The sequence below is a fragment of the Musca domestica genome, unplaced genomic scaffold (genome assembly GCF_030504385.1).
Source record: "Musca domestica strain aabys unplaced genomic scaffold, Musca_domestica.polishedcontigs.V.1.1 6, whole genome shotgun sequence".
Taxonomy (NCBI): domain Eukaryota; kingdom Metazoa; phylum Arthropoda; class Insecta; order Diptera; family Muscidae; genus Musca; species Musca domestica.
The window spans coordinates 18,764,690-18,792,073 of record NW_026712363.1 but is presented as its reverse complement, the minus strand read 5'-3'; the positions used below and the strand labels follow the sequence as shown (position 1 = coordinate 18,792,073).

General features: G+C 33.7%; 1 protein-coding gene across 1 annotated transcript in view; it reads right to left on the bottom strand.

Annotated features, from left to right (window-relative positions):
- LOC131805727 (uncharacterized) overlaps positions 1–23,411 on the bottom strand; it is a 69,343-nt gene extending 45,932 nt beyond the window's left edge. The window contains exon 1 of the mRNA XM_059129281.1: positions 21,017–23,411. Within this exon, the coding sequence (XP_058985264.1) occupies positions 21,017–22,076 (1,060 nt within the window). The 5' untranslated portion in view covers positions 22,077–23,411. The remainder of the gene's footprint in view (positions 1–21,016) is intronic.
- Positions 23,412–27,384: the final 3,973 nt, after the last annotated feature.

Here is a 27,384-nt window from a genome sequence, read left to right as displayed (position 1 = left end):
CGTCAACGAAATCAGCATAAAAAAGCTAGAAGTTCGCCTTTTGTGGATCTTGGATTTCGCCTGTAAGCTATTTTCAGCTTTTCGGTAGAATAGAAATGTTGGTATTTTTTTACACAAAAGTAGAGGTCCATTCTACCCCCTGCCCTAAACTCCAATTTCATGCGAGATTTCGTGTCCTTGGTTTCTATTTGTGATCTTTATAACGGCTGCAAAATTAGAAACATTTTTAGTTGTTGGTCCATTTCAAACCCTAAATATATTGCGGACATCTTTAAAAACAATAGGCGTAGCCTAACCCTACCCTTATGAAAATTTTCGTGAGGATCGGACGATAATTTCAATCTGTATATAATAATCTCAACCTGTGTTATAAGGTGAAAAAATATTACAAAATATACACTTCAATATTATAAGTCAAATTGAAAAAATCGCATGCGATAAAAAATATGAAAAAATAAAAATATGTCACAGAATGCTACAAAATCTATATTAACAACATTATTGGTATTTATTTGTATTTATTTTTTATTATGCAATTTTTTTAGACTTTATAATTTTATGTCAAGAGGGCATTCTGAATTGACAAAATTTGTCAAAATCGGTCCAGCCATTCTTGAGATATAAGCATTCTAGCTAACATCCCCTTCTTTTGTATTCGCTATATATTTCGCTATATATATCCGATATATTTACTATCGGCATCTACATAACGGTCAGAATTGACCTTTCCGTCTATTTGTGATTTCACCGGGGTTACAAATATTCGCGGTTTAATGAAAATTTTAACTTTTATTTAACACAAATGTTATGGTCTATTTCACCCACTAAATATTACCCGATGAACATCGAAATTGCCCAGCCCTACGCTCTAGCCCCATGCGACCTGTAGAGCAACTACAAAATCAGGAAATTTTTCAGTTTTTGGTCCATTTTAACCCCTAAATATTATGCGATCATCTCCAAAAGCAATGGGCTTTTATTCTGACCATAACTCCACCTGCATTTTCAATTTCGTGAGGATCGGGCCATAATTGCGACCTGTAGCGTGATTACAAACTAACATGGACTGACGGACAGACGGACGAACGGACATAGCTAGATCGACTCAGCTCGGCGAGATAGGAAGATCCATATATACTTTCCTATGTGGGAAATAAATATTTCGAGGTGTTACCTAATTTTTGGCCCAATCAAACTTATAATACCCCCAACACATAGTGTTGTAGGGTATTAAAATATGTGACATAGCCATTTAATCAAGTGGTAGCATTGCTAAATGAAAGCCAAATTTTTGCTACATTCAATATTGTAAAAACATGTCAACGACCCACTCTAATGTTCATATATATATTACCGAGTATTTAAAGCAAGACCAAAATTACGTGACAATTGTTGGATTACGGTAATATTACAAATTGTTCAACAATTAAATATTTATAAACAGTAAATGAAAATCACGACACGTATATGGCAAATAAATCTGACAATGAATGGAGCAGTTAGTTTTGCAGACAGGCCGTCTGCGGTAGTCTGGGTACAATTGGCCGAATGCAATTTATCGGCAGAGTTATAATAAGAATTTGTGTATCAGAACTGTAATGAAATACAGGTTTTTTGGTTGAAAACAAAAAAAAATGAGTTTTTTGGAGGAGGTTGAATAACGATTTTGGAATGAAATCGGCTAAGTCTGGGAAAGAAACTTACATAGAGAATTTTGTATGTAGTAAATCATACTAACTATGATCCTTATTAATGATTGTTGATAGGTGGAAATAATGTTTGAGAAGTAAGCAAAGTCCATAGTTGACACTATAATATTTTGGAAGTCAACGTAGGCCCAAAACCATTTCCATTTCGTTTTTGAAATAATGCTATAATGACATTTTGCCCTATATTTACGCTCTCTTTTCAAAATACTTTCACACAAATCTTGTGTTAAATTTTACTCGCTAAATATATACTGGTATATTTTATCCTTTTCTGGCAACAGGCCATTCCGATTTGGTGAGAGCTGTCAAATCAGTCTAGCGGTTCCGAAGTGATAAGGATACATGGCGAGATAAAAAAAAAACTGCAACAAAGCCAAACGCCATTATTTTTACATTTTTTAAATTTTATTGAATGAAAGCAAAAAATGTCGGAAATAGCATCAAATTTTAGAATAAGTTTAGATTTGTTCGAATTGGTCACCTTTGGCACGAATTAAGGCCTTAAACGGCCAATGAAACCGTCACACGCTGCCCGAATGTTGCTCTGCGGTATTTTGACCCACTTCCTTGCCAGCTCGCTTGAGGTGATCGACACTTTGCCCTAACGATAGCCAATTGTGGTTTTCCAGCCAATATAAACAAAGAAATCACACTTTCACGCTTGAATTCCATCACGAATAACTTTTTTCTGGAAAATTCTCACCAAAATGCTTTTGTACGCCTGTAAACAAAATATCGAGCTGTCACTGGAATAATTTTATCAGTTGTCGGACAAGTGGCCTAGAAATGACAGCAGTCTGAAATTGGTTGCAGTTTTTTCATCTCACCCTGTACATAGATTGTGCCTATTTTGCTATATAACCGATATCTTTGCTATCAGCATCACTGTAACGATCAGAAGTAACCTCTTAATGTAGTTGCGATTTAAATGTTGTTAGGGTATTATGTCTTTGTGTAGTTGTTTGTAACAGGCAAAAGGGACCGATATAGACCCATAGTTCCTTCTGAGGATCTGCATAGAATCACTTTCTGAGTCGATTTATGCATGTCCGTCCGTCTGTCTATGTATTTTTGTAAACAAAGTACAGGTCGCATTTATTATCTGATCCGGATGCAATTTTGTTTGACCCAAGGACGAACCCTATTGAAATTCGAGATAATCGGACAAAATGTAGATACAGCTCCCATATATATCTTCGTCCGATTTGCCTTTTATTGTGTACCAAACGTGTTATATTAGCCCAAATATAATATAGCTTCTATATATGTATTCATCAGGTTTGCCTTTTATTGTGCACCAAACGTTTAATGTTAGCCCCAATAGGATGGAATTTGGCATTTACGATCAAATTGATTCTAGAAATAAGTATGTCAAATTTGGCGAAAATCGGTTCAGATATAGCTACAGCTCCCATATATATTTTTGTTGAATTTGTCCAGCACAGCCGCAATATGAACTCCGTAGTAACGATATTCGGGGAAATATATCAAAAATAGCTCAGAAATACATTGCTGAATTTATCGAGATCGGTTAAAATATGGATATAGCTCCCATATATATCCCTATACAATTTGAAGTTAATTGTGCACCAAATTGGGAATATAATACAACGAATTGTAAAGGAACAAATGCCTTGGCATATTTAGTGGAAATCGATTCAAAGGAGGAGATTCCTCTCATATATTTGTTCCTTTGGACTTTAAATTATAACTATAATCGTAGTTGGTATGATTTATAAATAAGAAAAACTTTTATTTGTTTTGTGAAGCTTCACTAAATATGCAAAGTGGTGTAGGGTATCATAAAGTAGGCCCGTCCCACTTTAAGACATTCTTAAGACATACATAAAAGTTATTTTATGTCTATTTTACCAACTAAGTATAGTCCGATGATCAAACAAGCCCATAAACTCTAGTCCCATGCTAAAATTTGTTTCGATTGGTCTATAAAATTTGTCGTCGGTCTTGCAGACAGATGTACAAACTCAAAGTTTGTCTGTTTATTTCAATCCATCCTGAATCGTGAAAATAGTAGACCAGGAAATTTTAAGAAAATCGGGCAATCGTTCATCTGTCGCTGGGGCATGGTAAGAAGATATTTTAAACAATTCTAAAACAAGCATGATCAGAAGATTGCCTATATCAAATGCACAAAAACAAATTAAATCACATTTGGTATACTAAAGTGAAAACAATATGTTTTGTACAGTCCATGATCACACTGTTATGCCCTAAAGTATGCTAATAAATTTACACGAAAATCTTTAAATTATGGATTAACAGAGAACACTTAAAAGTATGCTTTAATTTGCGGAAATTATAGTATTGACAAAGATTTGTTATACCCTCCAACATACAAAGGAGGGAAAATTACGTTCGTCATTCCGTTTGTAACTCATCGAAATAACAATTTTAGACCTAGAAAAGTATATATGTGTATATTCTCGATCAGCGTAAAATTCTAAGACGATTTAGCCATGTTCGTCCGTCTGTTGTAATTATGCTAGAGTCAAAGGGCATTAAGATAGAAAGCTAAAATTTTGCACAGATCAGTTAACAGATCTGAAGATGGGCTATATCGGTCCACGATAACGCATAGCCCCCATATAACTGTATCGCTAATTTTCGGTATTTTGATTATTCTAGCCAAATCTATTAATGGAATTATCTGGAAATCTACACAAAAAGGTTCTTTCTAAGTAAATTACCCCCGTGGAAGAGAATTATCTATATCGGTCTCCCCCATATCGTTTATCCCCCATACCACGGTACCCCCTTATATTCGGTATTTTTATGATTTAAGGGACATTATTTACCGAAATGGTTTCAAATTTCGTATTTAAAGTTCGTATAGGTACTAAAGTTTATGAAAATAAATTGCGTATGCAGACCCACGTCTTCGTATGGCCCCCATATAAAGGTACTTTATTATATTCAGTATTTTGATGATTTCAGCGACTTTATTCACCGGAATGGTTTCAAATTTCGCTTTTGAAATTCCTTACAGGTACTACAGCCTGTGTATATTAAGTTACAGGTCTTTGTATAGCCCTCATATATCGGTACCTCTCTATATTCGATATTTGGAGGATTTTGGTTCCATTTTTTACAGGAATTATTTCTCATTTCGTACTTCAAGTTCCTAAATGGTACTACAGTCTATGACAGAAAATTGTTTTTGCAGTTCCCGGTCTTCGTATAGCCCCAATATATCGGTACCACCCTATATTCGGTATTTTGACGATTTTATGTACAATATTCGCCGGAAATGTTTCAAATTTCGTATTTAATGTTCGTAATAGGTATTAAAACCTGTGATAAAAAAATGTCCAGGTCCAGGTTTTAACTACCTACTGCGATTTTAGGCAAACTCTTTAAAATTACTACCAGTAAAGAAATATCAATAGTAGGGCGCGGCCGACTATATGATACCCAACACCACTATGCATATTTAGTAGAGCTCCCGTAACAAAATCATTTATTTCAAGTAGATCGTACCAACTATCAACATTTGGCCTTAGAGGAATTAAAGTTTGCTATAGAGTGCATGATATCACTTGGAGAAGGATTACATTAAAATAAAAATATATATCGGGGCCGAAGTGCACAAAATGGACACGTACGTCCCGAAATTCACTCCATTTGGGCCGATATTAGTCATTATTTGCACAATAAACCTGAAATCGGATTAAGAAAATATATGGGAGTTATATCGAAATTTTAGCCATTCTCCATGAAATTTGGCAAAGGCATTTCTGAGCTTTATAAGATATCTGATACCAGATATCATTGTTGTCGAATGCATATTACGAATGTGAGGGATTTAAACACCAAATCGGATGAAACATATATATGAGAGCTATAGCTATATGTGAACTGATTTTCTCCAAATTCAATGTTCTTGTTTCTAGACTGAATTCGGTCGAATGTACCAAAATTCAGGACATTTGGGCAGATATTGGCCATTTGATGCACTATTAACCAGAAATGTGTTGAAGATAATAAAAGATCTATATCAAAATCTGAACCAATCTTTATAAAATTTAGCAGAGGTATTTCTGATACTAAAGATCATTGTTTTGGAATGCATATTACACTTGTGAGGGACTTTAAACTCCAAATCGGATAAAACATAAATATGGGTGCTATAGATATATCTGAACCAATTTTCTCCAAATTTGATTTATTGCCTCTGGACTGAATTCGGTGAGATGTATCAAAATACAGGTCATTTGGACTTATAGTAGCCATTTAGTGAACAATTAACCCGAAATCGGTTGAAGATATATAGACGCTATATCAAATCTGCTCCGATTAGCATCAATTTCAATAGGGTTATTCCTTGGGCCAAACAAATTTTGTTTCCAAAATTTCATCTCAATCGGATAATAAATGCGACCTGCATTTTGTTCACAAAAATATATGGACGGACGAACTGACATGCATAAATCGACTCAGAAATTGATTCTATGAGGATCCTCAAAATTAACTATCTCACTTTCTTCTCCATGTTACATACAAATTCACAAAGACATGGTGTATGATATAAAAATAAGTAGGTACTGCAATAAGGATGGCGGAGTTAATAAAAATTGTGTTTTTGGTATAAAATGTAATTCTGAAACCCTCTGTTGCCCTATCTTGACCCTATCAAATTTGTATCTCCTGCCATCTGCCATTGAAAATCACAGTTTTATTACCTTGATGTGGAAAATGTTCCCCAAAGAAACACATGGAGAACTTGAGCTTAACTCAAAATGTTTTTAGGTTCTACAATGCTCTAATGATTCCGATTAAAAAGAAAACCTTCTGTATTCCAACTCTACGCAAAGTTCCAGAAAAAATACAATAAGATGTACATAAGAACGTTTAATGTTTTTCAACACTGTTGCACTTTTAACTGTCAATCCTCAAATCTTCAGGGCAATTATGCGGATGCTGTTAATGCTGCATACAACTGTCATTATGTTAGTCATTGTCATTGTTGCTCTCTAGATGTTGATGTTGTTGTAAATCGTTGCTGTTGCCCTCTTATTACTCGTGTTGCCAAGCGCTTGCTGTGAAATTTCGATTTTAAGCAGCAACACTTAATTACCAAACTATTAACACTTTTACGCAATTTAACAGCGCAGCATTCGGCCGTCACAGTAACAGCTACTACTTAATTTTTTTAAGAGGCTATAAAAATTAATAGCACACAAGCAGCTAAGAGATAATAAGTAGCAGAAGATACTCTAAAAAGTAATTGGTGCAAAACACTCGCTTCGTTGCAGAGTGAGGAGTTCTAGAAAAATAGGAGAAGATTAATTTAAAGATTAGTTGAGTTCAACGTTTAAGTTTATATCTAAAATACCGTTACACCAAAGTCTATGAATAGGCTTTTCTAAGCTTCTTTGAATTATGTGTCGAGTTGGTTAATTTTGTGGCTATGAACTATTAACAAATATACATGTGTACAAAGATTAGTTTTTGGATATTTGGATGTTTGATTGGGCCATACCGTTTTTAACACCGCGAAAAATTCGTCCTAGACCCTATTATAGGTCGATTTTAGGGAATGAATGAGGTCACAATTTTAACCCCATCGACGTGAAATTGTACGTGGAGCTAGAGCTTTTGATGAGGAAAAGCGTACTATTTTGGATGGTTATTGGGCAATAATTACCAGGCGAATTTGATTTTGTGTGAAAAATACCAAATTTCCATTCAATATTTTTAATGCTTAAAGTCCCTTTCTGGCGAAATCATAAACGCAGGATAGAGCACGTCTAATAGAAAAAAAAAATATAAAATTTTAAATATCGTTTCTGTGATACTGGTAGCGTAGCGGGCGGAAGAAAACATCAACAGAAATAGTTCGAAAAGTAAAGAAGCGTCTTGATCGAAATTCGCGTCGCAGGCGCCGAAAAATGGCTCGTTAGCTGAACATATCGCAATATTCCATTCGGCAAATATTAAAAAATGACCTCCAATGGCTTTACCGGATTTCCAAAAAGTGCAAGTACTTACACCACAACAGAAAGAAAATAGACTCAAAAGAACTAAAGAGTTGCTTCGCTTGGCCGAAAGCGGTGAACTGCCGAATTCGGTTTTCTCCGTTATGAAAACATTCGTTGTCCAGCAGTTTGTAAACAAACAAAATGATCGTGTTTACTTGCCAAAAAGGTCAGCTGAAAATGTGCACCTTCGGTTGGTCACCAGAACTCAAGCCCCGGCCATGATGATGGTGTGGGCCGCTATAACAGCCGATGGTCGCTTTGCCGACATTTTTTCTTTTATTCAATACAATTTAAAAAACAGGTAAGAAAGCGATAATTTCGTCTGGGCCGAACTTTTAATACCCCCACCATATGGAACGATTTTAGAAATTTTCAAAAAAAAAAAAAAACATAAAATCCTTTAAAAACTCTGTTAAAATCTTTAAAATACCGGATGTAGCCGTTATTTTAGGGGCTATACGAAGACGTGGACCTGTACAGACAATTTTCGGTCATAGGTTATAGTATCTATTACGAACTTCAAACACAAAATTTGAAACAATTTCGGTGAATAATATCGCTAAAACCATCAAAATACCGAATATAGGGAGGTACCGTTATATGGGGGATATACGAAGACGTGGACCTACACAGATAATTTTCTGTGTTCGGCTGTAGTATCCATTTTGAACTTCAAATACCAAATTGGAAACAATTCCAGTGAATAATGTCGCTAAAATTATCAAAATACCGAATATCAGGATGTACCGTTATATGGGGGCTATAAGAAAACGTGGGCCTACATGGCCTATTTACGAACTTAACATGCCAACTGAAAAAATAAACATGTGTGCAAAATTTTAGCCTTCTATCTCAATTCGTTCGAAAGATAGCGTGATTACAACAGACAGACGGACAGGGCTAACTCGACTTAGAATTTTACGCTGATCAAGAATATATATACTTTTTTGGGTCTGACATGAGTATTTCGAGGAGTTATAAACGGAATGACGGACTTAATGTACCCTCCATACTATGTATGGTGGAGGGTATAAAAATGACAAATATCAGCGCACTGGTAGCTTCCCCTTCCTCACAAAGGTTTTAACTTTTAAAAAATAACCCTTAAGGAAAGGTAAAAAGTCGGGCGGCGCCGACCATGTGATACCCACCACCTATGTGTATTTAGTAGAGCTCCCGTAACAAAAAAGTTTATATAGGAATTTATGTGAAGCAGATAATATCAATTATGATCCAAATAACATTGCTGTATATTGCTTGATATGACTTCGATTGGATGAAGATGTGTATCGAAGTTATATAAAAATCTGATCCGATCTCGATATCATTTAACATAGGTATTTTCGAGCAGTGTCTGATGCCCGGTATCAAATATCATTGTTGAGGAGTGCATATTACGCATGTGAGGGACTTCAATACCAAATCGGATGAAACATACATATGGGATCAATAACTATGTCTGATCCGATTTTTACCAAATTTTAGTATAAATTCAATCGGAATTGCCAAAATTCAGTCTATTTGGGCTGATATGATATCGGATAAAGATATATAATATAAGAGGGAGCTATTTTGATTAATTTGACATAGGCATTTTTGAGCTCCGTAAATTATCTGATACCAAATATCGTTCTTGTGGAATGCATATTGCAAGTGTGAGGGACTTTAAACCCCAAATCGGATGAAACATATATATGGGAGCTATAGTTATATCGGAACCGATTTTCTCCAAATTTGATGTACGTGGTTCTACACCTAATTCGGTCGGATGTGCTAAAAATTTCTGGTCATAGGTGCTGATATTGACCATTTGTTGCACAATGTATCTAAATTTGAATCGATTCAATAAAGATCCCCAAAAGTAACTATGGCTCTATATCGCTTCCTTTTACAAACAATTGCACAAAGACATAATACCCTTATCACTATGTGGTGTAGGGTATAAAAATGTGAAATAAGGTTCGACATTGTTCAAACTCTTACAACGCAACATTTTTATGTATATTAGGGCAAAAAAAATTAAAAAAACATATAAAAATCGCATATTCAGCGATATAGTTCGAACTTTGCACATAATTGTATTTGATAAGAAGTAAGTCAGGGACGAAATTGGCTCAAAGTTCAAAAATTTTCGAAAATATCATTCATATATCTCATATAAAATGAATCCGGTTCCCGATAAAGTTTATATCACACTTAGGTCAGGAGCGAACATGGGAATATTAGCCCACTGCCTCACGTTCCTTCCCCAATAGGTATTTGTATTAGGCAAATTTGATATGCGAAAATTGGGAAAAACTTTTCGTTCACAATACGTCAGAATTTTGATGCATCAAGTGTTTACTAAATCGGATGCTTCCTTTGAAACACTAATGTCTCGGAACAGATTTCGTTTAAAGAGACTTAGGGCCTGTAACTGTTATTTCTACGTAACATATTTTGGCAGTATCAAATGATATATACCCTATATATGGCTGAGGATATTAGTATGAGAGGATATTAATATGCATGTATATTATTAAAAAATATGTTATAGTTCTACGTAGAGCTACTCAAAAAAATGACAACATACATTTCCTTTTTTCAGTCTAATGAAAAATTCTGTAAATTTTAATGATTTAAGTGTTATAAAGAAAAAAAAAAAAAAAATAGAAATTACTCTCTCTCTCTCTTTCTCATTCACTCCTTAATACCTATGAATATTGGCCAACTTAATAATGTTGAAAGTAGCTGGTGAAAATGTTAGCTCTAGAGCAACTCCTCCCTCCCATTATCAAATCAAAGCAAACAATAACAGCAAACAAAAAAAAAAATACACAATTAATTACAAGAATAAAAATGAAAGCATTTCATTTGCATAACATTATTATTATTATGTTCGTACTTAATTAACAAAAATTAACCAACAAAATATGCCATAAAAACATCAGCGAACAAACAACAAGTGCGTCTTCCCCTAAAGAAAGAATTTCAAAGAAAATTGTAGGCGCAAAGTTTTACACAAAAATGTTTTACATACGAAAAACTTATCTTCACTTAATTACAATAAAAACAAAACTTCTGCCAAAAATTTAAACTTGAAATGTTGTTGGTTCTTCACTCCCTCCCCCCATGCACGCACACACTTGTAAATATTTAGGCATTTAAGAAAATTATAAATACCAGCTAACAGTAATGGTGGAGTTAATAACTGATTGAAAGTGTTTGTGGTGGTAGCACCCTATAATGGGTTTTGAGTCAAGGAGGAATCGGAAGAATTTCTTAAAATTATATTTTCCGAGAGTAAAACGATTTTATTCTTTAATACGAAAATTGAGAAAATATTGAACTTTTAATGAGCTGGTCATTACTCGGCGAAAATATTAATTTTAACCTATTATTACATTAACCTATTATTTAAAAAAGGCTGTGTTACTCGAAAATACAATCTTTGATCTCAAAAAAAAAAAAAAAAAGTAAGTAAAGGCTATAGTCGTGCGGGTCCGACTACATTATACCCTACAACACTACAATATGTTAGAAGCCACCTTATGTCCAAATCCATAGTGGAAGATTTCGCTTTTGAAATTAGGATTTTGACTAGGGACATTTGCCGAATAATTCTGCACTCCGTCGGGCTGTTAGTTGTTGTAGTCCATTTTACAGCTAAATACAATCCAATGGTCATCCAAAATTCTAGAATTCTTCCCTGTGCTTAACTCTCTTCACAGGCGTGTCGATTGGCTTCAATTGTGTGATCGGAAAAACGTTTTTGTTTTTGGTTAATTTGAACCCCTAAATATTTTGCAATCATCTCGAAAAGCAAGAAGCCCGTCTGTATCTCCAAATTTAGACTCATCTGTATGATTTGCTTGTCTACGATATTTCGCTATATTCGTCAACGAAATCAGCATGAAAACGCCAGAAGTTCGCCTTTTGTGTATTTCGGATATAACCCTTAAGTAATGCTGGTATTTTTTCACACAAAATTAGTGGTCCATTATACCCGCTGTCCTAAACTCTAACTTTAAGCGAGATTTCGTGTCCTTTGCTTTCTATTTGTGACCTTTATAATGGCTGCAAAATCACGAAAATTTTTAGTTGTTGGTCCATTTCAACCCCTAATATATTTCGGACATCTTTGAAAATAATAGGCCTAGCCCTTCTGAGCCCAACCTTACCCTTTTGAAAATTTTCGTGACGATATTTGCAGACTGTATATAATAACCAAAACCTGTGTTGTAAGGTGAAAAAATATTACAAAATATACACTTCAATATTATAAGTCAAAATGAAAAAATAGCATGCGATAAAATTTATGAAAAAATTAAAAAAATGTGACAAAATACTACAAAATCTATAAAAACATCATTATTAGCATATTTTTCTGCATTTTTTTAGATTTTATACTTTTATGTCAAGAGGGCATTCTGAATTGACAAAATTTGTCAAAATCGGTCCAGCCATTCTTGAGATATAAGCATTCTAGCTGACATCCTCCTACTTTGTACATATACATTGTGCATATTTCGCTATATATATCCGATATATTTACTATCGGCATCTACGTAACAGTCAGAATTCACCTGTTCGTCTATTTGTGATTTCGCCGGATTAAAAATATTCGCGGTTTTATAAAAAAATTGGCTTTTATTTAAAACAAATGTTGTGGTCTATTTCACCCACTAAATACTACCCGATGACCATCAAAATTGAAAAGCTTCTGCCCAGCCCCAAGCTCTAGCCCCATGCTAACTTCCGCGTCGATTGGTGTATAATTGCGACCTGTAGAGCAACTGCAAAATCAGGAAATTTTTCAGTATTTGGTCCATTTCAATCCCTAAATATTATGCGATCATCTTCAAAAGAAATAGGGTTCTATTCTGACCTTAACCCCACCTCCATTTTCAATTTCGTGAGGATCGGACCATAATTGCGACCTGTAGCGTGATTACAAATTAACATGTACAGACGGACATACATAGCTAGATCGACTCAGCTCGGCGAGATACTTTCCTATGTGGGAAACCAATATTTCGAGCTGTTACATAATTTTTGGCCCATTCAAACTTATAATACCCCCAACACATAGTGTTGTAGGGTATAAAAATTCCATCCATCCAGAACCATCGATTTAAAGCAAATTATTAGTCGACTTCCATCATTTAACTAAAGCTCAATAATAGGGCAAGGCTATAAACTGCAAAAAGTCTGACATTTTTTAACCCCACCATATGGCTAGAGGGTATATATAATTTGATACGGTCAAAATGTACCTAGTCGAAATAGTGGTTTTAGACCCTAGGTCTCTTTGGACCAAATCCGTTTTAGGACATTTGTAGGATGTCCATCCGTCCATCTGTCTGGCTGGTTGGTGCACACGATAACTTTCGAAGGGTGTATCCGATTTGATCCAAAATTGGTACATCATAATATTTTTGTCAAACTTAAATCATGTTCGGAGATGGGCAATATCGGTCTATTTATTTCAAAAAATATATTTTCTGCACAAAAAGAGAAACGATAATCCGATTTTGCTCCAGTATTGCAAATCCTAATCTTTGCGTTAGTGCTACGTCAGGTGCGAAAAGGGACAATATCGGTCCACTCCATCAAGTACCTCCCCCACAAAGATCAAAATTTTGAATAACCACAACTCATATTAAATGTAATGTAAGGGCTCGATTGTCTTCAAGTTTCACACATCCCAATATTTTTTATTAACCCAAGGTCTTGTGCCAATATGGAATATATCGGTTCACTCCTTCTCTTACCTCCCTCACAAAGGATCAACATTTTGAATAACCATGAAGCTCGTCAAAAGCGAAATGAGTATCATACATTTTCATTTCATACATCCCAATACTTTTACTTAAACAAGAGCTGGTGTGAAGATGATAAATATCGGACCACTACTTCTGGTAGATATCGGACCACCCCCAAACAAAAATATTGAATAGTTATAACGTTTATAAAATTTTAACTAAGAGCCCGATTATCTTCTCATTTCGCACATTTCAATATATTCACTAACACAAGGTCTGATATGAAGAACAGATTGAACGGACCACTCCTTGTAGTACCTCCCCCACAAAGGGTAAGCATTTGGAATAACCATAAAGCACATAAAAGGTGAAATTAGCATCCCATTATTTCCAAACTCGGCACATCCCAATACTTCTATCAACACAAGATTTGTTGTGAAGATGGACAATATCGGCCAAATCTTTCTGGAGTACATAAAACTTTATAACTCTCATAAAACTCGAACTTTTCGAAAAATTATGAAACATTGAATTTAAAGAAGCAAGTAGTCGATATAATGTCCAAATCTGATACGTTTTAATATTTTTATCAGACTTATGTAAGATACGAACTGGAAAATATTGGTCCACTCTTTCGGAACCTCTAATATGAAGGGTTAATAGTTTGAATAATCATAACGCAAGTCAAAATATATTTAAATAAACGAACATTGGATGAGGGTATGCAGCTCTCGGCAATACCGACTTATTTCATTTTACTTGTTTGTGTTTAGATCAATGTTCTTTTCATTATAAGAGTATTACAAAAGTTTCACTGTAACAAATAATATCTCTTATGAAAATATAGCGCCATGATGAGGAAACATTAAGACAATGTAAAAACAATGAGAAAACATAATGAAAACTTATGAATTTTAATCGCTGCAGGGAAAAACTTTACCCTTTTGTAAAAAATCGTGTGATGAAACGAACAAATGGTGGGTGGAGGGGAAAAAAATCAAAAAATGACTGTAAGACTTGGTATTAAAATCCACTTTTCTTCGGTGTAGTTATATTTGTAGAGCCATTTGTATATGACAAAGGGGGTAGATGACAACATATTTATGCCGTAAAAGGCAACAAATTTGTATGTAAATCAATTCTGTCTTTAAATACTACAAATCGTATTTATGTATATCTACTACATGTTTGGGGTAAATATTTATGGAAAGAGTTATAATTATTTTTTAGACCCCACACAACACTGTGGTAGAGGATTTTATATCTTGGTCAGGCAAATGGAAAGGAACTAAACCCATTGGTCCTTTTGATTGAATGGATTTATTTATATCCGTCCGCCTGTGTGTCCATGTATTTTTGTGAACAAAAAACAGGCTGCATTTATTGCTCGATTGAGACAAAATTATGCGGGGATATATATATGTGTATATATATATATATATATATATATATATATATATATATATATATATATATATATATATATATATATATATATATATATATATATGGTACCACATATCAGGTACGGCTGCGAAATACGTCTGGAAAATTTTCAAGATCAATATCGGTTCACATTTGGATATATCTCACATATATATCTTAATCCGGTTATCAGGTTTTTGTGCACCGAATGGTGAATAGTAGCTCAAACGTTGTGAATTTTGGCGCATACGACCGAAATAATCCTACAAGCAAGAACTTCAAAGTTGGTGAAACTCGGTTAAAATATGGTTATAGCTCCCCTAACATATTATAATATTATAATATTATATTTAATATTATATATTAATACCTCAATATATATTTGGTACCAGATATCAGATACAGCCCAGAAATACCTCTGTAAAATTTTATTGAGATCGGTTTGAGTATAGCTCCCATATATATATATTTATCCGATATCAGGTTTATTGTGCACCAAAGGGCAAGTATATGCCCAAACGAACTGAATCGTGGCAATTCCGACCGAGTTCAAGCTAGAAACAATTATTTCAAATTTGGTGAAAATCGGTTCAGATATAGCTTTAGCTCCCATATATATGTTTCATCCGATAGACCTTAAATGCGTAATATGCACTCCATAAGAATGATATTTGATATCAGATAACTTATGGATCTAGATATACCCCTGTAAAATTTTATCGACATCGGATGATATAAGGATATAGTTCTCATGTATTTCTTCAACCGATTTCGGATTAATTGTGCATCAAATGGCCAATATCAGTCCAAACGAGATGCATTTTGACACATCCGACCAAATTCAATCGAGAAGCAAGTACATCAAATTTGGTGAAAATCGGTTAAGACACACATATAGCTCTCATACATATGTTTCATCCGATTTGGTGTTAAAGTCCCTCACATGCGTAATATGCACTCCACAACAATGATATTTGATACCAGGATACTGCTCGAAAATACCTCTGATCGGTTAAGATTTTTATATAGCTTTGATATACATCTTCGTCCCATTTTCCGATTTTTGCGCCTATATCTAATATCTGCCTAAGTTAAATCGATTTTTGCATCTTCAACCGAATTTTACCATTTGGTGAGACTCGGTCGGGTATATCAATTGCTCCCAGAAATATTTCGATCGCATGCCACGAGATAAGACACCCCTAGCTCAGAACAGGTAAGATGACGACATTGACGTATATCCAGTGTACGACTTGTTGTCCAAGCTCCCAACTCTTACCTATGACTTTTCTAAATGAATAGGGCGCAATGAGGCTCCTTGATGTTCTTGCTTCAGTTTAAACAATTGTCCGAAACAGGATTAACCCCCAGACCATAGTCAACCAGATAGCTGCACTAGTGCACTACCACGTATCAGAACCACTACGTTATCAGCATATGCGACTGCCTTTATTCGAAGTTGGTCGAGACTCACTAGGATTTCATTGATCACCAGAAGCCATAACAGGGGTAGGAGAACTCCCTGCGGTGTCCCTCTGCTGTCACTTTTCCATGGATGGTGGTAAAACAATTGTTATTGCCGATGGTAAAAGCGTTATTGTCATCGGATGGTTGGTGGTAGGCTTGATTGTAATTTGGTTATCAGTTGGTAATCGTTGGTTATCGGGTTGATAATATAGATTCTAAGACAAACCGTTAGTGATATTACCTTGATGAGAATCGAGTCAAAGGTGATGGATGTCTGGCTCGACTCCGAGGTGTTCGGTTCTGTGTATTACAAAGTTTCTGCTCTTAATAATCGCAAACTTTGTTCAAATTGTAAAATATTTGATGTTAAAGATCACTTAAACATAATGTTGTACTATTTTATACCTTCTAGTAACCTTAGAGTGAGGATTTCCAAATATCCCACAAAATCAAGACTGATCTTCTTAAAAAATCTCTTAGTTATATCTTCTACCCATGGTTGAATATAAATGGTATACCATTCAAAATGTTCTAATGATAAACTATTTTGTACACAAGAAAATAAATTTTCCAGTTATTGTTAGGTTAGTTCTGACTTAACAAAAAATGTCCATTATTGTTCCGGACTCTAAATAGCAGACAGAGTCTATATAACCATCCCCGGATTCAAGGTGAATGAAAAGGGTTTTTAATACATGAAGGGATTTCCTTAATATTTTAATTGAAAAAAAGTAATTTGTTTTTGCCCCAAAAATATTTGCAGCATTTCCATTGTTATTTTACGATTTCAATTCAAATATATTTCGTTGGAAGTATGTAAAAGTAATGAGGTCCATAAAAATGCGTGTATGCATCTGCATATTTTCTATGACAATACAAAAACAGTGAGTAAATTATTTCATAATATTTATTTTATTTTTAAAACAGAAATATGCTCTCGATTTGCATACATTTTCAAACATGGTATGTTCACGTTCAAATTGATAAGCAACATTTAAATTTAAGGGAGATTTATTTGGTATAGATAGGGTTATTAAAAAGGAAATTCTTAGAAAAATATTACAAATAGGATGACAAATTAAGAAAAACAAAATAAACCAGTAAGGAAAGGTCAAAAGTCGGGCGCGGTCAACTATATGATACCCTAGGTAACAAAAAAAAGTTTATATTGGGAATTCAATTCTGAATCGATTTTCAACACATTTGACGGAGGCTTTTATACCTCTAGTGTCAAATAACATTGCTGTAAAGTGCATGATATAACTTCGATAAGGATTATATTAAAAATATTTATTGGACCAATAGACAGAGTTTCACCAAATGGAAAAAATGAAACAAATCTATTTAATTTCGGATGATATCATATAAAATCGGATGAACATGTGTGTCGAAGGTATATAAAAATTTAAACAGATCACGATATATTTTGGTAGAGATATTTTCATGCTGTAGCTGATGTCCAGTATCAAAAATTTGAAGTACTTTCTTCTGGGCTGAATTCCGTTGGAATTATTAAGATTCAGTTCATATGGGCTGATGTTAGCCATTTTTTGCACAATAAACCTGAAATCGGATAAAGATATAAATGGGAGCTAAAATTTTAGGCGCTTATTTCTGAACGATTTCTGATATTATTGATGTGTAGTGCATATTAGGCATGTGAGGGACTTAAACCCCCAAATGTGAGGGACTTAAACCCCCAAATCGGATGAAACATATATATGGGAGCTTTTGCTATTTTCACCAAAATTTTATGTACTTGCTTCTAGGATGAATTCAGTCGGACTTGCCAAGATTCAGTTCATTTGGACTGATATTAGACATTTGGTGCACAATAAACCTGAAATCGGATAAATATATTTATTTATTTATTTAAAGTTTAAAAAGGGCCCCAACACAGAAAGGTTATATAGGCCCTTGATTTTACAATTTTAATACAAATTATTAAATCAGTTAATCAATTTTAATATAATATATGATGTAAAAAAAAAAGATCTAGTCAATATTTAAATCAAATTATACACATTGATATCTGTAAGAAATTGTTTTATGTTTTCGAATTTATCTTCTTCCAAAAGTATGGATATATCTTTAATCTTGTATTTGTTTTTAATATTCTCATGTGAGGTGCACTCGTTAAAAATGTGGTAGATTGTTAGTGGCTTTGTACAAATGCAAATAGGGGGTGCAGATTTCTCTATGATATATTTATGAGTAAGTAAAGTATGTCCAATTTTCAGTCTATTTAGTTTGCTTAAATCCTTTCTCTTTAATGATGGATGTGTATATTTGTATGGAATATGATTTATTAATTTAAATAATTTGGAATCTCGACTGCTCATTACCCACTCTTCATTCCACTGATCATGAACATATTTTTTTATTTGCCTTCTGTAATCAGGAAATTGATATTTATATTTCAAGTTGATATCGTCTTTGAGTGAATCCTTTGCTAATTTGTCAACTTTATCATTTTCATATATGTTAAAATGGCTCGGGACCCATAGAAATTCAACGTAATTGTATGACATTCTACATAAGATTTCCCTAATTTCCTGTACTAAACTGTTCCTACTGAAATTATCATCTAACCCTTCTAATGAGCTTTTGCTGTCAGAAATAATTAATATATTTGCTCCATGGTAGTTTTCACGAACCTTTTCTAGGGTTACTTTAATTGCCAGTAACTCACAAGTATAAATAGAAGAATAGTTGCAAGTTCGGATTTTTGTCGAAAAGTGGTCTCCAAAATATGCAAAGCCAGATTTTTCATTTATAACTGAGCCATCAGTATAAAATTTTATAAAGTTTTTATAATTAGAATTTATTATTTCTAAATAACGTTGGTGTACTTCTTCAGGGATCATGTTTCTTTTGTTAATATAGGCAAGTCTTAAATTTAAATTTATCATAGTAAAAGTCCAAGGAGCTACAGTTGATGTTGATAATGGGTTTATATTTTTTATGTCGATAGGGAATTTGGTTACTACTTTTAACATTTCGTTGTAAGCTCGTGTGTAAAGTGGTTGATATGTCAATGACTTGGCTTCAAATTTTCTAACTTTTGCTGTGTTATTTAACATAGAATAAAAAGGATGGGTTTTCAGAGAAAATATTTTCAGTGTGTAATTTAGTAGATGTTTTAGTCGTCTATAATTAAGAGGTTGGTTGGAAGAGAGAGCCAGTAGAGAACTAGTAGGACTAGTCCTGAATGCTCCAAGAGAAAGTCTTATACCTGTATTTAATATAGTGTCAAGAGTTTTTAGTCGACTGCTCGAAGCTGAATTGTAGATTATTGAAGCATAGTCAATTGTCGGCAGAACTATTGAATTTAATATTTTTAAGAGTGATTGTTGATCAGATCCAAATTTTGTACATCTTAACATCTTTATAATACTTAGTTTTGAATTCGCTTTAGCCTTGATATGTTGGATATGATGATGAAATGAAAGTTTTTCATCAAAGATAACACCTAAAAATTTATGTTTGTTTACAAATTGTATATTATTATCATCCAATTTTAGAGAAATGTTAATATCGTTCTGTTTTCTGCGTCTTGAGAATTTAATAGCAACAGTTTTCTCGGCATTAAATTTAAAACCAGTTTTGTTATTCCATGATAATAGCTTGTTAATAGAACACTGAATATGTTTTGTTATTGTGGAAATATTATTCCCTGAAGAATAGATAACAAGGTCATCGGCATATAATAGAGATTTTACATTTGGTTTGATATTATTAAATATAGAGTCAATCGCTAAAAGGAAAAGGGTTACACTAAGGATTGATCCCTGAGGTACTCCGTTTTCTAGATAGTAACTTTTTGAGTGCGTATTTCCTACAAGAACAGAAAATTTTCTGTTTGTTAAGAAATTTGAAATAAAAGAAATCATATTTCCTTTTATTTCAGAGCGATTGAGTTTTTCTAATATTAATTTTCTCCATACGCAGTCATACGCTTTACAAAGGTCAAAAAATACTGCTACTAAATCTTTTTTGGTAGAGAAGCTCTCCATTATGTCAGAATGTAATATAGCCAAATTATCAATAGTACCTCGATTCTTTCTGAAAGCAGATTGGTTGATATTTAATATATTTTTTGTTTCGAGATACCATATTAGTCTTCTATTTATCATTCTCTCCAAGAGTTTACATAGGCAGTTTGTGAGAGATATAGGTCTATAATTATTTTGCTTTGCTGAGTCTTTACCTGGTTTAAGCACTGGTATCACAAGAGCTTTTCTCCATTTATCAGGGAAAACTCTTTCTGTCCAGATTAAGTTATAGAAATCTAAAATATATTGTAAAGAGATATCATTTAATTTTTTTAACATTTCGTATCTTATATTATCCGGACCTGGAGACGATCCTTTGCACATTTTCAGAGCAGATTTTAATTCTAACATAGAAAATTTTGAATTATATGGTTCCCCATTATTGTCAAAATTGAGTGATATTTGCTTTGTTTTTGAGTAATCTATAAAACTTGAAGAGTAATTTGAAGAAGAAGAATTGTTGGCAAATTGTTTGGCAAACAAGTCTGCAATATCTTTTGGGTTTGTTACTAATGTGTCATTGAGTTTGAGGAAGTTTATTTGCTGATGGTTGGTGGATCCATTGAGTGATCTAATTTTTCGGAAAACTGTTGACGACGAAGTTCGAAGGTTTATACTTTCACAAAATGTAATCCAAGATTTTTTACGGCTAGCGCGAATTTCTTTGCGAATTGTTGCTTTCATTTTAAGGTAATTTGCAAGATTCTCAGAATTTATATTATTTTTAAATTTTTTTAGAAGTTTTCTTCTTTCCTTAATCAATGTCTTTATTTTGTGGTTCCACCATGGTACTTGCCGTTTATTAACAGTGGAAGATTTTATGGGAATGGCATTTTTTGCAGATTCTATGATTGAATTGACTATGTGTTCTTCTAAATCATTAATTGAATTAAATGCGTTAAAAGAACCCTTAAGTTCGCATTGAAAATTGTCCCATTTTGCTTTATTTATATTCCAAGTTTCTCTACGTTGTAAAGATGGAGAAAAATCTTTATACTTTATAAGTATAGGATAATGATCGCTGTTGTGTAAATCGTCGCATACAGTCCATTCAAAATATCGAGCAATTTGTGGAGATATTAAGCTTAGATCAATGTGACTGAATGATTTATAAGCCAAACTAACATGGGTTGGACAATTTATATTATTCATTAAATTTATATCATTTTCATTTATAAAATCATATATGATTTTCCCTCTTTGATCGGTTTTTTCAGATCCCCACATGGTATTATGAGAATTGAAATCTCCTAATAACATGTAAGGGAGATCGAATTGATTAATTAAATTATTTAGCGAGCTTTTAGATAAAGTTTCCGACCCTGGAAGATATATCGAGCATAATATACATTTAATAGGAAAACTAATTTTAATAGCTATTGCTTGTAAATCAGTATTGAGTTGGAGTTCAGAGGCTTCTACCATATTATTTACATAAATACATACACCGCCATGAGCAGTATTTGTTGTATTTAAGTTTTTATAAAAACATTTAAAATTTTTGATATTTTTGTGATAATTTGATTTAAATTTTGATTCTTGTATGCATATTGCTAGGCAATTAATATTTGAGATTAATAATTTGGTGTCATCTATATGATTGTTAAATCCATTACAATTCCATTGTATAATTTGATATTCACTGGTCATATGAGCTGGTGCTGTTGTATGTTTCATCTTCCATTGTTTCTATTTTGTTCAGTTCTTCACTGTTTGTGTTTTGTTTTTTCTTTTTTTCTGTATTAGTCAGTTCTCTCTTTTTTCTTTTTGATATACCTTTTGGTATCAGAGAAATTTTTGTTCCGTCTGTTTTCTTCACTTCTCGAATAGAAGAGATAGTTGATAAGGCTTCTTTTATAGTTTTTGTTGGTGATGTTTTTTCTGTTTGAGTTATATTTTTCTCTCGAGTATTTTGTTTGCATCGACATTCGCAACTGCATTGTTTGTTAATAGTTGGCAATTTTGAAATGTCTGAATATGTTGTTGGTAGAGGGTTCCTCATCTCATAAATTTTTCTTGCTTCGTGTATACTCTTTTTCTCTTTTATGCGTATAGTTTGAATTGCAAATTCTCGTTTGTAAGTGGTGCATTCTTTGGAGAAGCTGTTATGCTCTTTTCCACAATTTGCACATTTTGGGGTGTTGTTGCATTTTTCTCGTTTACCATCTTCTTTGATCTCCGTATGTACTGTGTTACTGCAGTGTGGGCAAAGTTTGACGTTTGACGTGCATTTCTCAGACACGTGTCCAAATTGAAAACAATTGTAACACCTGAGGGGATTTGGAATGTAGTGACGGACCTTAACTCGAAAGAAGCCAATGAAAACGTTTTCGGGAAGATCTCTAGTATTAAACGTTAGTATATACAAACCAGAATCCACATTTGTCAATGTTCGCGTTTCTGGATCTCGCCTTTTTAATCGTTTTATATCAGTAACTTGGAGATTCAATTTTGTGATTTCCTCTTTCAGTTCAGTGTCACTTAAATCCCTCAGATCATTGGTATAGATAATGCCTTTGGACATATTCAATGTTTTGTGTTCTTCAACATTAACGAAAACAACGGAAGATAGAGACAGCATTTGTATAATTTTGTTTGCTTGTTTTCCATTTGTGCATTGAATTAGCAGCTGACCACTTCGGAGTTTTTTGCAATCTATTATGTTACCACCAACTGCGCTGATAGATTTTTGGATTAAGAACGGTGAAACGTTTGAAAACCCCTTATCTGCGTGTATTCCCGATCTGGACATAACTAAATAAGTCGGTTGTAGTGACTCTGGATTGAGGACAGATTTGCCCCTATCAAAGAGGATACCTCCCATTTTGGGAAGATAATTAATTTAAACTTATAATTTGAAGTCTACGTAAACTTGAATTTTTGTATTGTTAAAGAAAAAGTTAATAAAAGAGAGTTAGTTGGTTTGTGTGTTTTTGTGTGTTGTCTTTTGTTTTCACTTTTTCTTGTTTCTGTTTGCTCCGAGTATGAGGCGCACGCGGCGGGTGTTAAACTCGCACTGTCGGATAAATATATATATATGAGAGCTATAGGGCCGAACCTTTAATACCCTCAACCATTTGGAAGGAAGGTAAAAAAATAAAAAAATTCGAAACTACCACTTGAATGAAAACAATTTTTTGTCATAGGCTGCAGAACCCATTACGAATAATGTTTATAAAATCATTAAAATATCGGATATCGGGAGGTCCCGTTATATGGGGGACATACGAAAACGTGAACCTGCATAGGATTTTTTTTTGTCCTAGGCTGCAGAACAAATTAGGAATACAAAATTTGTTACAATTCAGGTGAATAATGTCGCAAAAATCATGAAAATACCGAGTATCGGGACGTACAGTTATATGGGGTCTATACAAAAACGTGGACCGACATGGCTCGTTTACGAGCTTAACTTGCCTACGGGGAAATTATGCATGTATGCAAAATTTAAGCCTTCTGTCTCAATTCGTTGGAAAGATAGCGTGATTTCAACAGACAGACGGACATCGCTAGTTCGTAAATCGTCAAAATATCGAATACAGGGACATACGGTTTTTTTGGAATTTACGGACTTGACCTGCCTACTGAGAAAATAACCATATAATAAATGTACAAAATTTTAGCCTTCTATCTTATCTTTTAGCCTTCTATCTATCGGAAGATTGTGTAATTACAACATTACAATTTATATGCCTTGTAAGGCTTTGCGTGTGTATTTCGAGGAGTTGGACGGATAAGGTTAATATACCCTCCATAGTATGGCGGAGGGCATAATTTATTTTTTTCCTGATTTCAGTTCTAAACAATTGAGTTCCAATGTCATAACCTTTCCTCTTAACTTTCAACATGATATTTTTTGTCGACGTTAAATAAATGACAATTGTTTTATTTCAGCGTAAAAATATGTCAAATCTCACATGACTGACTGCTGGCTACCACGCATATTTGACAATTGCACAGATGTTGAGAAGATTAATATTAATTTAAACAATAGACTACAAACAAAAAAACTAACAGAATTGCAAAAGCCGTAAAAAACAAATAAACATGCAAGTATGAACTCCGAACTTTAAATGCCATCCTACATTACCGAAGAAACCTCTTTGCAAATATGTTTAATAGAGCTAATATTTCGCATTCGAAATATGTATGCTATTTTTGTAGGAAAAAAACTGAGAAAAAAAAATAAAACTCTACTTTTACAGAAAATTCTGTTGTTCATTAATTTATTAGTACAATTAACATAAGCAAAGCCTCTGCGCCCAGTTGGCATTGTAGAGGCAAAGTTTTAACCATTTTTATACCCTACAACACTATGTGTTGGGGGTATTATAAGTTTGATTCGACCAAAAATTATGTAACACCTCGAAAATGCAGGTGGGGTTATGGTCGGAATAGAAGCCTATTGCTTTATGAGATGATCGCATAATATTTAAGTGTTGAAATGGACCAAAAATGAAAAATGTCTTGATTTTGCAGTTGCTCTACAAGTCGCAATTATAGACAAATCAACGCGAAAGTTAGCATGGGGCTAGAGCTTAGGGCTGGGCAGAAGCTTTCCAATTTGTTAATACTTAGTGGGTGAAATAGACCATAACATTTGTGTTAAATAAAAGTCAAAATTTCCATTAAACCGCTAATATTTTTAATCCCGGCGAAATCACAAATAGACGGAAAGGTCAATTCTGAACGTTACGTAGATGCCGATAGTAAATATAGCGGATATGTAGCGAAATATATACAATGTGTAAATACAGAGGAAGGAGATGTTAGCTAAAATGCCATCCTGGCGTAAAAGTATAAAATCTAAAAAAAAGTTAATATAGATTTTGTAGTATTTTGTAATATTGTTTTTTATTTTTTTTTTCTTATTTTTTATCGATTTTTTCAATTTGACTTATTATACTGAAATGTACATTATGTAACGCAGGTTGGGGTTATTATATACAGATTGCAATTATACACCGATCCTGAAGGAAATTTTTATAAGGGTAGGGTAAGGCTCAGAAAGGCTAAGCCTATTTTTTAAAAGATGTCCGCATGATATTTAGGGGTTGGAATGGACCAATTACTTTGCGATGCAAACTTTCAAAACGCCAATTCACGTGTTTTATTTTTTAGCACTGCTTCATAATCTGCTGGATTTTCCCCGTAATATTGTTTTGTATTGCACAGTGTTATTTTTCGCATAATTATTTGTAGGCTTATAACTTCGGTATTTAATGCATTTTGTCGGTTAGTTATTAACGATCAATAGAAAGTAGCCGATAACAATTACATCCACATTTATTTCGAAAATTTTCAGGGTAATATTGATGCTTCTGTGGCCAGTTGCTATATCCACTATATATTCAATTCCGCAATTTTGAACCTTCATTATTGAGGTTTTATTATTCGGTAAAAATTTAGGCATATTGTGTCTTGATCAGAACACAAATTTGCTCATTTTCACTCCGGAGCGAAACTTGTTCGCGAGCAGGATTTCTCAAAGAGAGGTAGTTTTTACGGAGAGGGAATCTACTCTGCACTATTTTGTGTGGGAGCACTCCCGAGTTACTCTGGTTGAAAAATATTTTGTTTTCTGATTTGAGAGGGGGGAAGATGGGGGAGGTGATCTTGTACAGAAACATACACATACATTGAAATAAAACAACGGAATAACAAAAACAGAATAAGTGATATGCAAGAGTAGAATCTGATCGATTTTGAACGAATATTGCTCTCACTCAAAAACCAGGAAAATATACTCACTCTTATTCGAGCTACATCGAAAAAATTAGTTTCCTTGATTTCTTTCTCTTCCCAGGAGCGCACTCCTCCGAATTCTAGTAAGTTTTAATCTTTCAACAAATTCGAGCAATTTTTTCTTAATTAATGCAAGACTGCTGTATTATCTATTTAATTATCGTGCGCAAGAGGATTCGGTTCATTGATAACGGCAAATTTCATAATTTTTTTTCTGGTTGGCCCCGTTGTGGTTTCGAAATCCATTTCTGTGTAAGACTCCGACTATCGATATATAACGGGCCGGTAATGCATCAACTTGAATGAAATAACATTGCAGAAACCTAGGCGCCTAAGCATGTACCTCAAGTAATGCTACAATTTAGTTCTTTAACGAACATGGCTGTCTTCCTGACGGCTAGAATTTTTAAGCGTTTGGTTCAAAGTTGGTGTTTGGCTTTTTCAATGGTTACCACTTTCCATAACAAAAAACAAATAAGCAAAGGCTATAGTCGTGTGGGGCCGACCACTACAATATGGTGGAAGTCCCCTTATATTCAAATCTATTTTGGAAGATTTCGTTTTTTGAAAAAGAGCCCTTCCCAGACGTTACTCTTAATTTTTTGACCGGGGCCATTTACCTAATATTTACGCACGCCGTCTTGTTATGACCCCATACAACGCCACCCCAAAATATTTAGCATTTCGAAGTTTATAGTAATTTATTTTGAAAATACTAAATACTTCGAAAACAAATTTAGGTTCCTTGTACGTAGAAACACCCATAGAAGGTCTACGTTTTGTTTCAACCCTTATTTAAACTGATTTTTAAATATTTTTGAACCAAGTGGACGACTTCAATGAACGTGGAACTATTTCAATGTTTCTATGTACTGACTTACAATATCAAATATATAAGTTTAGACGATTCCGATGGATAATGAGGTCAAAACCTTAAAGAAACCTTAAACTTAGGCTTTACCAAAATGTGGACCGACTTTGATTTGATGTACCGAGTTGATGTTTTGTAGAGAAACTCAAATACAAAGTAAAAGGTTATTCAATTGGTAAATTTACCAATATATGGCTATATAATGGAGGACATATATGTAACATTTTCAATTTCATAAAACTATGTCTATCCTTGGCAAAGTTACCACAGATAGACAGGCAGACGGTCCTGCGGAAATCGGTTCCAATTTTTTTTTTTTTTTTTTTTTGAATACAAAAATATATCTACTTTTAAGGGTCTTAAATGATT